A 17,374-nucleotide genomic window follows, 5' to 3' on the forward strand; every position below is an offset into this window, starting at 1 on the left:
AGCTGGGCAGAGCAGAGCAGTACACATCCTTAAGTGCTTAGCCCTCTCTCCAGCCCCAAGAGTAGAAGCTTTGCTGTTTATTTTACAAGGTATAGAAAATACAGACTACTGTACTCTATAGCTATGCAGAAGTCTTTGGGTCTTAAACGGGAGATTATAGCTTTGCAAAATAAAGCACTGGCACTGCTCTGTGAGGATGGGATGCAAATGATAAAGGTTGGTTTTTATATGTTTTTAAAGTGGGTGTTAGTATACTGTATATTATTTTAGAATTGAAAAATACCCTTGTTGTGGGCTTACTTATCTGGGCAGTATAACCAGTTACTGGTTGTGCTGCTTAGGAAATTGGAGAACATTTGGCTGTGGGTTGATTTTTTTTTTTTTTTTTTTTTTTTTTGCATTACTATTTGTTACAGTGAATTAATATCTGAAAAGTAAAAAACATTTCTCACATACATTCAGAATGTTAATTTGATGATAAGCACCTTACTCTAATGTTTCTCATCATATTTTGGCATCTTGTAATTTGTCACTCTCAATGTGAGTCACTCTAGTGAGGTCCATGTACCCTCAGTCACTTACTGTATACCTGCTCATCCCTCTTCCATTTCCTCTCAATCAGGGATTCACAAAACAGCCAGTTTTTAAGTTTATGGTAATTATGGACTGTCAGGATGATCTCAAGATTTATTTTAACATGTAATTTTTAGAAAAATTAAAAGCAGTTTTCATTGCGTATCTGTTTTGCTAAATTTTATTTAGTTGTATTTCGTATAATAGAACTTGTCTTTTGATTATACAATTCTCTTGTCTTTGGTTAGCTCAAGTAACTATAGAGGAAGTCACCCCTCTTGTTCCCCCGCAGTCAGGAGATAAAGGACAAGAAGACCTCACAAGCTATTTTCTTGAAGCACTTTTAAAATACATAGTAATTCAGGTATGTTACCATCTTCCCACTGCACGGGCGCGTGGCTTTTTCTCTGTGCCTATTGCACACATGCCTAGAACCTTCTGGTGTCTGTTCTTTTTGTTCTTAAGAAAAGATACTGTCCCTTGCTGTTCTGTCTCTTACCGTTACTTTGTTATAGTCGATATTTGCTTATTTTCTAGAAGAGCAGCAAATTTTACTTGAAAATATGTTACTGTTATTTTGTTAAAAATTACTAGAAGATTATGAAGCTCTCAGAGAACTTGTATTTGTTACCTTTCTGTTGCTGTGATAATACATCATGACCAAGGCAGCTTACAAAAGAATTTATGAGGTATGGAAGCATGGCAGCAGGAGCAGGAAGTCACATAATTTACCTTGAACATGAAGCAGAAAGAATGAACTGGAAATGACACAAGTCTTTAAATTCTCAATGTCTGTCTCCAGTGACACTCTTTTTCCAACAAGGCCACACCTAAACTTCCCAAACACCACCAGCAAGTAGGGACTACATGTCAAATACATAAGCCTATTGGGGTCATTCTTATCAACTACTGCAGAGCTGAAGATAAAAATGCATGTGAAGTAGACTTTGTGTGTGTCTGTGCATGCGTGCAGGCATGCACATGCAAATTTGTACAGAGTCCAGAGGTTTCCATCAGTTGTATCCTTCAATTTCTTCATCTTGTTTTTTTGAGATAGGGTCTGCTGGTCTGTCACTGAACCTCACCAGATCAGCCAAACTGGCTGGTCACTGAGCTTTGGGGATGCCTTTTCCTATGCTCCCATAGGTGCAAGCCACAGTGCATAGTTTTTACTTGGGTATCTAGGATCCAAATTCAGGTTTTCATGCTTATACTAAAGCAGGCACTTTACCTCCTGAGCCATCTTCCCAGACCCATGAAGTAGATCTTTTTGTATTATGTTTTGACACATAGTCTTACTATGTATCTCTGACTGAACTGGAACTTGCTATGTAGCTCTGGCTGACCTGGCACTCATAGATATCTGCTTGCCTCTGCCTCCTGAGTGCTGGGATTACAGGTGTACCACCACCCTGTTGTGAAGTAGACTCTTGATGTCTATAACCTTATATGAGCCAGTTGGACTTATTTTCTAATCCTTTCATTATAACCAGCAGCTCTGGTACTTAATGAAATGTAAATAGCTGTTTGATTTAGGATCAGTCTCTCAAGATGTATCAGGAGGGTGACTGACAGGATAGGAATCAGGAAAGTAATTTACTGATAAGCACTTAAATAATAAGGTAACCTGTTCATCTCTATATGTTAAATATTTGTGTTTTAGTTGATGAAAACAATTTTTTACATACTTAATGCTATTTATAGTTATTCTAAATACAAAAGTTCTTTTACCTGAGAACCAAACACTATCCTATTAATGTGGATCCTGAGCCAGATTAGCAGTATTTAAATAATGATTCTACTTTTGACTAGTGGTTCACCCTTTACAAATTACCTACCCATTCTCCCTTTAGTTTTCCTCATGTATAAAATACCGTGTATTCCACTTGAGCCTTAAAGAGTGCAAAGTGCTAAGAGTGAAAAGGCACAGCACACAGTAAGAGTTCAGTAATGGGCACTGTTACTGCCATCATTATTTTGCTTTTCAAAAGTTTATGCTTCGTATACATTTTTAAAACTCTCATAGGTTGAGATGTTATTGTTTATACAATTAATTTTGACATTAAGTTTTATCATTTGCTAGATCTTTCTTTTTGTTTATTCTTTTTCGCCCTCCCTCCCTTCTTTCCTTTTCAAGCCTTGTGCTAGCCTAGAACTATGTATATAGCCCAGCCCAGGCTGGCGTCAAATCATAATCCTCCTAACTCAGCCTCTGAAGTGCTGAGATTGCACGTTAGTCACGATTTAATGCCCAGTCATGATTTATCGAATCTTGTTACGTGACACCATAATTCAGCCTTTGAAGTTTGTTTTTAATTGTTGATTTCTTTATAATGCATCCTTTGCAAGCCCTCCCAAGAAACTATTAATGTGATTTTCATCATATTACTTATACATTGAGTCATATATATTCACTTTTATTCTGGCATCTTTCTTAGCATAATTATTTTGGGAATCATCCATACTCCTGTATAGATCAATATTTTGCCTTAACTTTTTTAAGTAATTTATTCTTTGAAATTTTTCATGTATTCATTGTATTTTTATCATTACTACCTCCTTCCAGCTCTCCTCAGAACACCCTGCCTGTCTTCATTCTGATTTTTCTTCTCTTCTTTCTTCTTCATCATTATCCCCCTGACTCCAACTGTTAAGCAGGCATGCATGGGGATGGGGCCCTCTGCTGGGGCATGGACAACCTACTAGAAGCCACATTTCCAGAGAAAAGTGACTATGCTTTCCTCAGCAGCTACCAACTTCCAATAGCTCATTTGCCAGGACTGGTGCTTGAGAGCCTGTCTCCTATCCATCCTGGACTTTTGACTGGCTTGATCTTATGCAGGCAGCCACAGCTACTGAGTTGATTTGTACAGCAGCCTATGTAATGTCCCAAAAATAGCATTTCACAACTTTCCTTCTCTATCCTTTGGCTTTTACATTCTTTCTATTTCCTCTTCTAGGATGCTCTGCAAACCTTGGATGGTTATATATTTTGACCCATCTTTGGCTAAGCATTCAGTCACTTATTGTCAGCATTCTGACTAGTTTCTGTACAGGAGTTTCTGTATTAACCGTGACAAATTGAAAGAAAAAAAAAAAAGCTTTTCTGACGATGATTGAGAGTGAATTTTTATATATCTGTAGTGTATATCTTTATGCTCTGGTTAAGGTGATGTCTCTCAGGCCTTTCAATGTGGTAGTAATATATTTTTTTAATAATAAATATTTGGGGGAAATGCATTGTGTAACCTCCTCTTCAAAATTTTACTCAAATATTTTAGTAATTTTGAAGACTTCTTAGTATTCGGAATTTTTACTATGATGTTGCCAACCAATAATTTTTGACAGACAGCTTTATTGAGCTATTATGTACATGCAGTCTGGCTGTCACATAGAATGTAGTTTAGTGGATGTTTTTAAGGACTGTGCTGCTCAGTACAGATGATTTTTGAAATATTATAGTTTCCTCTCATAGGAAATCTAAATCCCCTTAAGAGTCTTTTTACTCCAGAGTCACCCCATCTGGTGCCCTAGGGAACACTAATCTATATATGCTAAACTGTATATTTCAAATAAATGAAGTCATTTAGTAAAGTCAAACTAGACTCATACAGTGTATTCTTTTTTTGATTGGCTTATTTTACTTAGCACATGCTTTAAAAATTCACTCATGTTGTAGAATAATCAACTTTCTCTTTTTATTAATTAACTATGTCAACTTAGTTAATAAAATTAATTATATGCCAAGAGTGTATTCATTTATTAGTGGGATATTTGAATTTTTCTCTTTTTATCCAGCATTGAAAAATAATCCTATCATGGCAACATAGGCCTGGAATTATCTGCAAAAGTTTTCTCCCCTTCCTATTTATTTATTCAGATATTAATTAATCTCAGCATAGATTGTTGGATTCTTGTGACTTTAAGATTATTTATATGCATTTTGAATTGTCTCTAATAAAATTCTTTTAAGAATTTATTATTATTTTTTCATCTAATTGGAGAGGGGCAAGGTATGTCTGGTGCAAGTGTGGAAGTCAGAGAAGAGCTTGTGGAGGTTGATGCTTTCCTTCCACCATGTGTGTCCTGGAGGATTGGTCTCAGGTTGTTGGGGTTGGTGACAAGTGCCTTTACTCACTGAACCATCTTGCTGTTCCTCATTATTATTCCTTTGTTGTTGCTGGATTTTTTTCAAAAGTTTGTTTTGAGTCAGAATCTTTCTACCTAATCCTGGCTTCCTTGCAACTCATATGTAGATCTGGCTGTTCTCAGACTCTCAGTGTTCCACCTACTTTTGCCCCCTGAGTGCTGGGATTAAAAGTGTACACCACTACAGCCTTCTCCAATGTAATTCTTTACTGTTGCAGTTTCATCTTGTTCTTTCTTTGCCCCTCTCTGGAGAATTGTGATAGAATGCAGTATCTAGGCACTTGGGATACTCACTACTATCAGTACTGAGGGCTGCTATTTCTGGATCCTCTGAGTGGCTAAAACTAAAGAATATGTATGTATACACAAATGTGTCCCCATTGTTCCATTCTTTTTCTTTGTGACAAACTGGTCTCACATTCTCAGTATGTTATTTATTTAGCCTTCTGGAAAGTGGTCACATTTACCCCAGTCAGCATTCCCATGCTCTGCAGACTCTCCTCGACTGGGCTCCAATGACTCACGTTGGGCCTTTGCAAACCTCTTTCTTAGGCATCGTTCTCATTTTGCTGGAATTCACAATAGAGTAGTAGTAGTATTCTGTGTCTTCCTGTTCCTTTACTCCACACTCCATGAACATTCTCTGTACACATCTCAAGCTCAAAGTTTGTATTGCTCTGCTGTCTTTAATGTATATCCTGCTTCCTGTTCTGGGACTTTGATATCTGCACTTGCCTATTTACCACTGTGAATACATACACACTCCTAGCCACATATACCTATGCTTTTGATCACAATTATTCAGGTAGGGATAGGAAAGAAAATTAGTGTATTTGTCATTAATACAACCAAATGAGTCATTTTCATAAGTTTGCAATTCAGTGTAAGATTTTAAAAAATATATGTAATATGTTTGTATATTAGACCAATTTTAAAGAATGGACTACATAATCAAAGTATATTATATGTGCATGTATAAAAAATGTATAGTGAAATCGATTTGTACATATATGCTAATAAAAATAAACAATGGAGCTTTTGCTATATATTATGATCTTCATAGTCTAAAGTATATTATAAGTTTTATAAACTTGTTTAAAGCAGCCAAACTATATTTAAGTGATTTTTTTGGGGGGGTGATTGTAATTTTTAGGTAATAATACTGTTTATTTTTAGGTAAAAAGTTTAGAATGGAAGAACAAAGAAAACCAAGAAAGGGGATTTTCATTTTTGTTTTCACATTTTAAGAAGTTTTACTTGCCTTATATTTTCCCAAACATCTGCAAGGAGAATAGTTTGTATCATCCTGTACTTGGTAAGTATAATTTAGAATTTTACAATTTACATGTATGAATAAAATGTCAGTGGCATTCGTTACTTACAGAAAATTGACCACACCTACTATTTTTATTGATGCTGTACCCAGATTTATAACAAAAGTATATTTATAGTAATAAATTTTTACTAAGAATGGAAAAGTTTTATTAAAAAGTTGTTCTCTGGATCTCATCCAATATCTCTGGGTAGCCCTGGCTATCCTGCAACTCACTCTGTGGACCAGGCTATTCTCAAACTCAGAGATCCTCCTGCCTCTGCCTCCCGAATGCTAGATTGATTAAATTTTGGAAAAGACATGTTTTTTTTTTTTTTTTTTTTTTTTGGGGGGGGGTGGAATTTTGGTAAAGACATGTTTTTGTTTTGTTTATATTAGCCTAATATATGGGTCATTCTTCTAGGTTCTTAGGTAGCATCTAACATAGAATTATTCTTTTTTTTTTTTTTTTAACATTTCTAAAAACAGTGTAGTGTCATAATATCTTCTGAAGACTTTTAAAATGTAGGCTTGGCTAGGGATAATTGTTTTTTTCATTTTGTGTTTTATTTTCCATTTTTGTATAGATATCCCACAGATCAGACCAAAGCCTCATTATGTGATGATAAAGAAGGATGCTGAAACCAATGAAACAGTATATTGTACAAAAGAGCCTTTCATCCAGGCTCGGGTTATTGTCATTCGTTGGCTGGTTTCTTTCTGGCTGGAGCCAAAACCACATTCAGGGCCTAATATTCCTGGGATGGAAGGTGAAGTTTTGCCAAAGAATATTCAGGTAATGTATAAATGAACCAAGGTTAAGTAACTTCCTGAGTTTCCTTGCCTTAGGTATACAGCATATTTAGAATTGATGCTAGTGATAGTTTATTTGAAAAACATCTATCTCAAAACTTTAACTGTTATTGTAGAGGTAGTATGTATTTTCTTAGTAGAAAATAAAATTTGTATAATAATTGCTTTTTTTTTTTTTTTAAAGAAAGCTTGAAGATGCAGAAGATGATTTTTAGCCATATATTAGTCTCAGGTTCCAGTTTATCTCAGTATTAATGGAATAATAGTCTCCTTTATTCACAGAGAATACGTTGGAGATTACTGAAACTGCAGATAGTATGGCCCTTTGTATGCTGTTTCCCCTGCTAAAGCGGGGTATATAACTTGTAGTGTAACTCTGGTTCTCATGTTTGCACGACTATCAATTCATTTCTCTACTGCTCTATCCTCTGACCTCATTCTTTTTAGTTTCTAAACATTCACAGACTACAGATGTAAAGTCTGGCCCAAATCCCTCCAATTATCAGTAGATACTGAGTCTAAAAATAAATAGGATGCTACATAGCTATAAAATGGAGAAACAGTATTTTAAATTGAGTGTGTGTTTAAATTGAACAGTTTATCTCATCTTCATACTTTTTTTTGGTTCTCTTTTCCACTATATTGTGTTTTCCCTACGTGTGTGTGTTACTAAGCGATGCCATTTATCTGAGTTGATGCATACTTAAAATACCAAATCTTTATCTTCTATGAATTTAAAAATACTTTTTATTGAAATATATTTTGATTTCCCCACCCAGATCCTTCCCACCTCTCTATCCACCCAACTTTATGTTCTTTTCCTCTCTTTGAAATGAACAAGCCAAAAACAAGAAACATATACACCTACACAAAGGAAAATAAAAAATAAGCAGAAGACCAGTAAGGAAAAATAAAATAAAAATAAAATGTCCAGACAAAGCAAAATGTGGCAAAGAGTTTACAAAAGTCCATTGAGTTTGTTTTGTGTTGGCATCTGGTTCTTGCAGTGGAGCCTTCCTTCCCTGAGGTGTGGTTAACACACTCAGTGAGATTCCATTAGAGAAAATGATTTTTTCCCTTTGCCAGTGGATATCAGTTGCTGATAACATCTTGGTTACAGGTGGGATTCCATGTCCACACCACTTGACAGTGCTTGGATCTATCTTTCTTGAACCTGTGTCAGTGTCATGCATGCTTTCACAGTAGCTGAGTTCATAAGTGCATCAGTCCTGTTATGTATTGAAGATATGGTTTCTTTGGTGTCATCATTTCTCTCTAGCTTTTACAAATTTTCTGTCTCCTCTTCCAAATAGATCCCTGAGCCTTAAGAGAAAAGATTTTATGAAGAAATACTGTTTAGAATGGAGTACTCCCAAAGTCTCTCATTCTCTATGCAATGTTCAGTTGTGGGTCAGGTTAGTTCCCATTTACAAAGAGGAAGCATCTCTGATGAGGGCTGAGTGAGGTACTGACATGTGGGTAGAGTACTATGTCAATGTTGTTAGAACCCATTTTATTGCTGTGCTCCTTTAGCAGAATCATAATATCAGGTTTTCCCTAAAAGCATGAACTCTCTAGTCTCAGGTTCTTGGCCACTTGAACAGTGCCAGATAGGTACCGTCTCATGAAGTAGACCTTAAATCCAGTCAGAAAATGGTTGGTTACTCCCATGACATGTACAGGCTGTTGTAGGTAACAGGAATTGTTGTTGAGTGATTCTTATGACTATAGTAGAGTTGAAGCTTTTAATTAGGGACCAGTTTGATTTTTCCATGTTTGATGACATAAGCAAGTGTCTTCAGCAGTAGGGTCTTAGCAGGTTGTGGAGAGGGAGAGTAACCAATAGTCTTGCCAGTAGTCTGTGATGTTTGGGTATTTCCATTGGGTCTATTTGGCCAACAACTAAATAAGAGCCAATCCATTTCTGGCACTGGAGGTTTTACTTAGTGGCATAAGATGTTTAGTGTTTAGTTGGGGCTTTGTCTCTTATTTGGTGACTTCATTCAGATTCTATCCTATATGTATAGATTGTAGGAAGCTTCTGCAGTAGTAGATTTCCATATGGTTTTCAGATGGCGTTCAGTGTTAGTCATTCCTCTCTATCCCCCTCCCCATAGAATCTTCCTGTTTTAGTTTTTCCTTACTGCTCCATAATCCTATCCCATCGGATTAAGTACTTAACCTCTGTGGGGATTGTAGCACAGATAGCCAAGGTTGGAAACTAGCAACTATATATAAGAGAAGACATGTAATATTTGTCTTTTTGGGTCTGAATTATCTCACTCAGGATGATTTTTTTTTTTTTTTTACTTCCATCAATTCACCTGTAACTTTCTTTTCTTTTCTTTTCTTTTCTTTCCTTCCTTCCTTCCTTTCTTTCTTTTTTTCTTTCTTTTTTTCTTTTGGTTTTTCGAGACAGGGTTTCTCTGTGTAGTCCTGGCTGTCCTGGAACTCATTCTGTAGACCAGGCTGGCCTTGAACTCAGAAATCCACCTGCCTCTGCCTCCCAAGTGCTGGGACTAAAGGCGTGCGCTACCACTGCCCGGCTCTTTCTTTTTTTAATTAATAGCTGAATTCCATTATGTAAAATGTAAGATGTTTTCATTGTCCATTCATTAGTTGATGTACATTCAGGCTGTTTCTAATTTCTGGCTGTTATGCATAAAGCACAGATGAGCCTACTCTAGTAGGATATAGAGTTCTTTGTACCCAAAAAATTTATGCCCAAGACTGCTATAACTGCATCTTGATATAGATAGATTTCCAGCTTTCTCAAGATTGCCACACTGATTTCAATAGTGCCTGTACCAGTTTGCACTCACACTAACAATGAATAAGTGTTACCCTCCCCAACCCCCATCCACACCAGCATGGGGTCTGATTTGTTTTATTTATCTTGGCCATCCTTACTGATGTAAAGTGAAATCTTAAAGTAGTTTTGATTTGCCTTTCTCTGATGGTTACGGGTGTTGATTTCTTTACCTGTTTCTCAGCCATTTGTGTTTCATCTTTTAAGAACTCTCTTCAGTTCCGTAGCTCATTTTAAATTGTTATTTGTTTTTTTGTGTTTAGTTTTCAAGTTCTTTATGTATATTTAGATACTAATCCTTAGATGTTTTCTTTTCCCATTCTCTAGGCTGCCACTTTCCTGAAATGATGTTGTGGTTTGCCATATATGATCTTTTCAGTTTCCTTGAGGTCCTGTTGTTTAATTGTTGATCTTAATGCTATCAGTGTCTTGTTGAGAAAGTCCTTTCTTGTGCCAGTGAGCTTGAACATATTCTGTACTTTCTCTATGTCAGATTCAGGGTATCTAGTCTTCTGTTGATATCCTTGATCCATGTAGAGTTGAGTTTTGTGTAGGTTGATAAATAGGGATTGATTTGAATTCAGTTCTGCATTTAGCCATCCAGTGTGTATTTTTGACTTCTTTGTCAAAATCAGGTGTCCATAAGTGTGTGGGTTTATCTGAGCCTTCAGTTCGATTCCATTGATCAATGTGTATGTTTTTATGCCAGTACCTTGCTGGTTCTGTTACTGTAGCTCTACAATGCAACTTGAAATGTGGGATAGTGATACTTCTACCAGTTCTTTTGTTTGCGTGATTGCTTTAGCTGTCCTGGATTTTTTTGTGTTTCCATGTACAGTTTTAATTTCTGTGAAAAAAAGTGTTGAATTTTGATGAAGATTCCATTGCACCTATACATTGCTTTTGGTAGGATGGCCATTTTCACAATATCAATTCCATGGCTCCATGAACATGGCTCTTTTCATCTTCTGGTATCTTCAGTTTCTTCAGTGTCGTAACATTTTTAGTATAGAAGTCTTTCACTTGCCTAGTTAGAGTTATTCCACTGTTTTGAGCAGTTTTGAGACTGCTGTAACAGATACTATGTCCTTTATTTCTTGTTTGGTGTATTTCTAATTTATATATGGGAAGACTGCTAATTTTGTGTGGTTGGTGTGTGTGTGTGTGTATGTGTTAATTTTATATTCTGCTACTTTGCTGAAAGTGTTTAGCAGCTGTACAAGTTTTCTAGTAAATTTCTTAGGGTCTTTTATGTATAAAAGTCCTATCATCTGCAAATAGAGACAGTTAGTTTTTTCCCTTTTCTATTAGTATCCTCTTGGTCTCCTTCAGTTGTCTTATTTCTCTAGCTATTGAATAGGCATGGAGAGAGTAAACATCCTTGTCTTGTTCCTCATTTTAGTAGAAATGCTTTGGATTTCTCTCATTTAGGTTGACGTTGGCTGTGATGGTTGCCTTTATTATATTGAGGTATGTCCCTTGTATACCTTAGCCTCTCCAAGACTTTAATTATGAAGTAATATTGGATTTTGTAACAGCCCTTTTTTGATAGGACAATCACATGGTTTTGTTTTTTAGTCTATTTTCATATTGAATTATGTTTGTTTGTTTGCATATATAAAGCTGTCTTTGTGTCCCTGGGAAGAGGCCAATTTGATCACATTTAGGCTTGGTCTTCAGTCTTGACAAATATTCTTTTATTACAGTATATAGCATTTCCTCAAAAATCCTCAGGTTTTCTTTTAGTTTTATCCTTGTTTGCTGTCTTGAATTTTGTTTCCTTCTTTTTCTATTTTCTCTGCTTCTCTTGTTCTGCTTCTGCTTCAGGAAGTTTTAAATCTTTAGCATTGTGAAGTAAATAGCCTGCTGCTGTTTGCTTGTGTTATTACTTGTTCTTGAAGACCTGAGCTGCCTCTGTGCCTGTGTGTTGGAGGTTTCTCATGTAGGTTTAGTTGATAACTATTGAATTACTTCTGTTTAGTTACAGGTGAGTAGACGACTTGTTACTACACATTTGAGTTTCTCTGTATCATTTGATGTTATTTGCATTCTGCTTAGTTATTCAGAATGGCTTTTAAGTATAGTTGGATATCTGGCTTTTTTTGTTTGTTTTTGGTTTTGGTTTTTGTTTGTTTGTTTGTTTTGTTTTTGGTTTTCGAGACAGGGTTTCACTGTGTAGCCCTGGCTGTCCTGGAACTCATTCTGTAGACCAGGCTGGCCTTGAACTCAGAAATCCACCTGCCTCTGCCTCCCAAGTGCTGGGATTAAAGGCGTGCACCACCACCGCGGTTATCTGGCTTTTAAGCAGTGTTGGATGTGGCTGTTGAGTCTACTAATATTCCCTAAAAACAAAATTAATTTGAGTGACAAATGATATTCTTTGACTTTTGTTTTCATTTTAGAGAGCAGCTGCTAGTTTGGTATCCAGAGAAGAAAGCAAAACTGACACTGCTGATAAAGCAGACAGAGCTGTGGAGCCCGAGCAGTCTCATTCCAATACAAGCACTCTCACGGAGCGGGAGCCTAGCTCTTCCAGCCTCTGTAGCATCGACGAAGAACACCTCACAGACATTGAAATTGTTCGCAGAGTGTTTTCATCTAAGAGAAGCAATGTAAACTTTGTCACAGAGATATTTCGTCAGGTAAAATACTGTCAACATTTTACATTTTAATGGAATTATTGCATATATTGATTTTTTTTTTTAGCCATTTAAAATAGATTCCTTATGAAGATTTTTAAAATTAATTTTAAGTTTCATAAACCTATATAAAAACCCTTTAACGATTTCCATGCATTCTCCTGTTTCCTGGTTGTTGTTTTCCTCTCCAACTGAAGCACAGGGCTCTGCATGCTAAACACATGCTTCACTGCACGTGCACCCTCTTTCCTTTGTTTTCCTCCCTTCATATTCCTTATGTCATCAAAATAGTTTACACTTGGTCACTGTGTTTCTTAGTTAGGGCTTCTGTTGCTGTGATAAAACACCATGACACCAAAGTTACCCTGGTGAGGAAAGGGTTTACTTACAGCTTATTGCGCTCGTCATCCAGAGAAGTCAGGACTGAAACTCAAAGCAGGAGTCTAAAGCTCTGGAGGGGTGCTGCGTACTGACCTGCTCCTCCTCGCTTGTGCTCAGCCTGGTTGCTTACAGCACTCACTTGAGCAGTGCCCTCCCACAGCAGTTATCAACCAAAAACTACAACACAGTATTTATTCACAGGCTGGTTTTGTACAGGTATTTTTTTCATTTGAGGTTCCTTCTTCCCAAATGACTTTGGTGTGTGTCAGCACAAAACTGGTCAGCACTCTGTGACAGTTAGTTTAACTGTCAATATGACACAACCTGAACTTATCTGGAAGAGAATCTGAGGAGCAGTCTAGATCAGGTTGGCCTGTAGGCATGAGAAATTGTTTTGATTATAATTAAATGATATGGGAACAACCAGCCCAACGTGGACAACATGATTCTTTGGACTTGGTCTACTGAACCACATATGAGTGCAGAAAGTGAACTAAGTACTGGAAGGCTGCACGCTTTCTCTTCTCTCTGCTCTTGACTGTGGATGTGATGTGACTAACTGCTCTTGTGACTTCCTTAACAATAATGCATTATAACCTGGAGTTGTAAGCTAAAATAAAAGCTATGACATTATGACATTTTCATACATGTTCATAGATGTTTTTGTCATATTCACCTCTGGTGACCCTTCTAACTCTTCCCAACTAGCTCTCCTCCTCCCATGTCTGAATGAGTTTCATTAGGGTTATTTGTTTAAAGGAGTGTGGGTATCTTACCAGTGGCTAGACCACTGAGGAAAATGCCTCTCCTTCCCCCTTTATTGTGTATAAATCTTCAGAGTGTGGTTGAGGTCCATGTACCTTTCTCTGTTCCATGACAGGATTTTGACCAGCCCAATCTTGTTTAGATCTTGGACTAGTAATCAGAGCTGCTGAGAGTTCAGGATTCTGACAATCGTGGCAAGTCAGTGTTCCACAGCTCTCTGCCTCCTGCTTCCCCTAACATTTCTGCCCTCTTCCTGTGTGTTTTTGGAGGTGGTGTTATGGATTCCCAGTGTACCATCAGTCAGTTTATTCCCTGTACTAGTTATGAGCCGTTGCTGTCATTGCTGACCTCTGCACAAAGAAGTGTGTCTGACTAACCCTTACAATAGCACTAATCTGTGGGCATAAGCATAGTTATTTAAAGAATAATTTGAGGACCAAGTGTGATGGTTTATGCCTTAATCCCAGAACTCAAAAGGCAGAGGCTAGCTAGAAGTCTAGCAGCAGGTAAATCACTCTGAGTTTGATGCCAGCTTGGTGTAGTGAGACCCTGTCTCAAAACCAGGGGTCAGGGGTGAAGAAACAAAAGATAGTTTGATTGGCACATCTACTTAGCAAAATGACAGCAATAGCTTCCCCACTGTGTCTGTGATTTTCCTAACCTAGGCATTTGAATGAGTTACAATGCTAGGTGTAAACTTTCTCTTGTGGAGTGGCCATCAGCTTCAGTTAGAAAACAATAGACTCCACTACTGCATCAGTGGGTTTCTCTTGTGTGTCTGGGTGGTTTTTGTTTTTTGGTTTTTCCTTTTAGTTTTTTTGAGACAAGTTCTCACGTTTAATCCTTGCTGGCTTTTAATTAGCCTATTAAGTACCAGATTTTCTCATGTCTCTTCTATACATTGTTAGTACACACCTCCTTCTCAGCCCTGTCTCCTTACCCAGTTCTCAGTATTCTTCCTTTCATTTTGACATCACAAGCATTTTACCACCCCCTTTTAAATTCTTCAATCCATCTCATGAGCTAGCTCTTTTTTATTTTCCTAGGCTCTGCATATGCCCACATAAATGCCCACATAGGAAAGTGCAAGGTAGTGCTGTGTGTGAGACAGAACACATATGAAAGTGCAAGGTAGTGCTGTGTGTGAGACAGAACACATATGAAAGTGCAAGGTAGTGCTGTGTGTGAGACAGAACACAGTTTTTGCACTAGCCCAAGTTACTCTCCTTATTTTTCATTTTTCTTTATGGCCAAATAAAATCCATTGTGTATGCCATGTTTGCATTATCTTTTCTTTATCTGATGGACATGTAGGCTGATTTCATTTCCTTGTTCTTGTGAATAGAGCAGCCATGAACATAGACGCACAGTTATTTCTGTGATATATATAGAATTCTTTGGGTAAATGCCTTGATATGGTATAGCTGTATCATTTTCAGAGACTTTACTGATTTTCATAGTAACTGGATCAGCTTACATGCCCACTACAATGAATGAAGCTTTCCTTTTCCTTCTCATCCTTATCAGCACTGTTGTTTTTGGGTTTTGTTTTTTTAAAAAAAAAGATTTATTTTATATAGATAGATAAATAAATATAAATTATAAATATTTATATAAAATTTATTTTATACATTTTGTATATGAGGCAGTTTCTTGCATGTTTCTGTGTACCATATGCATGCTAGGTGCCCACAGAGGTCAGAAGAGGGGTGTCAGATCCCCTGGAACTGGAGTTATGGACAATTTGAGCCGCCATATGGGTGCTGGGAATTGAGCCAATGTCTTCTGCAAGAACAAGTGTTTTTAATTGCTGAGCCATCTCTCTATCACTCGTATGTTTTCTTGACAAGAGCCATTCTAATCGGGATGAGATGTAACTTTAGAGTACTAGAGTACTTTTAATTGTGTTTTCCTGGTGACCAAGGATGTTGAGCACTATTAAACATATTTATTGAACACTTTTGGTTGGTTTGTTTCTTTCCTTATAGTTTAGGTTTTTATTTAGTTCATTAAAGTTCTAAATATAGTTCATTTCTATATTCAGAATACTAATCCTCTGTCAGATACATAGCTGGCAATAATTTTCTTTCAAACTGTAAGCTATCTCTTCACTCTGTATTTTCATATTTCTTTTGCAATACAGAAGTGCTTTTTTTAAAAAAAAATTCATGAAGATCCCTCTTGAGTTGATTTTTGTTCAGGATGAGATATAACATTTTATTTTCATTCACATGTGGGCATCCTAACACCACTTAGAGAAGAAAGATGTCTTCAATGTTTGTTTTTGACACCTTCATCAAAAGCAACATGATGGCCTCTGTGTGAGCTAATATATGAGTCCCACTCTGTTTTTTCCCACTCTAGCTGCTTGTTTGTTTGCCCACCAGTTCCATGCTGTCTTTATGACTGTAGTATATGTTAGTAATTATGCATGATGATACCGTTAGCATTATTCTTTAGCTCAGGATTGTTTAGCTATCTGGGGCCTTTTGTGCTTCTGTATGAATTTTAAAGTTTTCTATTTCTATAAAGGATGATTATAGAATTTTGATGGTGAATACATGTATTTATAAATTGCTTTTGGTAGGATGATCATTTTCACAGTATAATTCTTTTAATCTGTGAGCATCTTAGTGCCTTCCTCAGATTCTTTCGTCAGTATTTTAAAATTTTCATTGAAAAATTCCATGGTCTGGCGAGATGGCTCAGTGGATGAAGGTTCTTGTCACCAAGCCTAATAACTTGAGTTTGATCCCTGGGATCCCACATGGTAGAAAGTTAGCTTCGGATCTTCACATGTACACCATGGTGCACATATATTAAACATGTAATAAAAATCAATTGTAAAAGACATATCCTTTTCTTGGTTAGATTTATTCGTGTGTGTGTGTGTTTGTGTGTGTCTGTCTGTCTGTCTGTCTGAGTCTGTGTTTTGAGGCTATTGTGAATGGGGTTGTTTTTCTGATTCATTCTCAGTGTGTTTATCATTGGTATATAAGAAAGCTACTGGGTTTTTGTGTGTTAAATTTGAGTCTGCATGTTGTTTAAAATGTTTATTAGCTCTTAATTGTTTTGTGGTGGAGTCTTTTGAATCTTACGTGTAGTGAGGTGTTCACCAGAGAAGACTGCTCGGACACAGTTTTAGTCAATAGAAAGTCTTTATTAGGTGGTCAGCAACTATATTGTGTGTTCAAGATCCCAGATTATCACTGAGTCTTTCTCAGGGTCAGCCTTTCAGTACAAAAAGCATGTTCTGGGTTGACATATGTCAGTTAATGAGAACAGTTAGTCAGAAGAGGACCCACAGAAGCTAAAAAGTAAGATTAGTAAATTTAGAGACTTTCCCAGAGTTTGATGGATCAGTCTGTGTTTTCATTTTGGCTGGAGGTGCTGTGCTAAGTTTCATAGGCTGAATGACATCTCCATCATGGAGTCAGTTGTGCTAAGGGATCTACTAAGGTCTGGGGCCCTATTACATATAGAATCATGTCATAATACAAATAAAGATACATTGACTTCATCCTTTTCTATTTGTATCCCATTTATTTTCTTTTGTCTTAATAATCTAAAGTTAATCTTCAAACACTGTATTAAATAGGAATGGCTAGAGAGCATTGGACATTCTTACTTCTTGTCTCAGAAATGAATCTATGCTTTCTACAATTTAGCATTTTGTTGACGATAGGTTTTATTATGTTGAGATATGTTCCTTCCATTTTTAGTTTTTTTCTGCACTTTTATCATGAGTGGATATTAAATCTTGTCAAAAGTGTATCTATCAAGGTGATCATGTGATTTCTACCCATTTTTGAAATTTATAGCATTTATTGACTTAGATATATAGCATATCTAAGAATAAAGCCAACTTGATCATGATTAATGATCTTTCTGATGTAATTTTAATTTTTTTCAAGCATTTTCTTGAGAATTTCT

At 36.6% G+C, this 17,374-nt stretch overlaps 1 protein-coding gene across 7 annotated transcripts in view; it reads left to right on the plus strand.

The window, feature by feature from the left end:
• Ralgapa1 (Ral GTPase activating protein catalytic subunit alpha 1) overlaps nucleotides 1-17,374 on the plus strand; it is a 210,746-nt gene that overhangs the window by 34,353 nt on the left and 159,019 nt on the right. For all 7 annotated transcript variants that reach the window (XR_013113153.1, XM_034514151.2, XM_034514149.2 and 4 more), the window contains 4 exons: nucleotides 822-937; nucleotides 5,899-6,037; nucleotides 6,622-6,830; nucleotides 12,059-12,298. Coding sequence is in view for 6 of the 7 variants with exons in the window: in XM_034514151.2 (XP_034370042.1) it covers nucleotides 822-937; nucleotides 5,899-6,037; nucleotides 6,622-6,830; nucleotides 12,059-12,298 (704 nt within the window). In the remaining variant the exon portion in view is untranslated. The remainder of the gene's footprint in view (nucleotides 1-821; nucleotides 938-5,898; nucleotides 6,038-6,621; nucleotides 6,831-12,058; nucleotides 12,299-17,374) is intronic.

This window comes from Arvicanthis niloticus, chromosome 11 (genome assembly GCF_011762505.2).
Source record: "Arvicanthis niloticus isolate mArvNil1 chromosome 11, mArvNil1.pat.X, whole genome shotgun sequence".
NCBI classification, from domain to species: Eukaryota; Metazoa; Chordata; class Mammalia; order Rodentia; family Muridae; genus Arvicanthis; species Arvicanthis niloticus.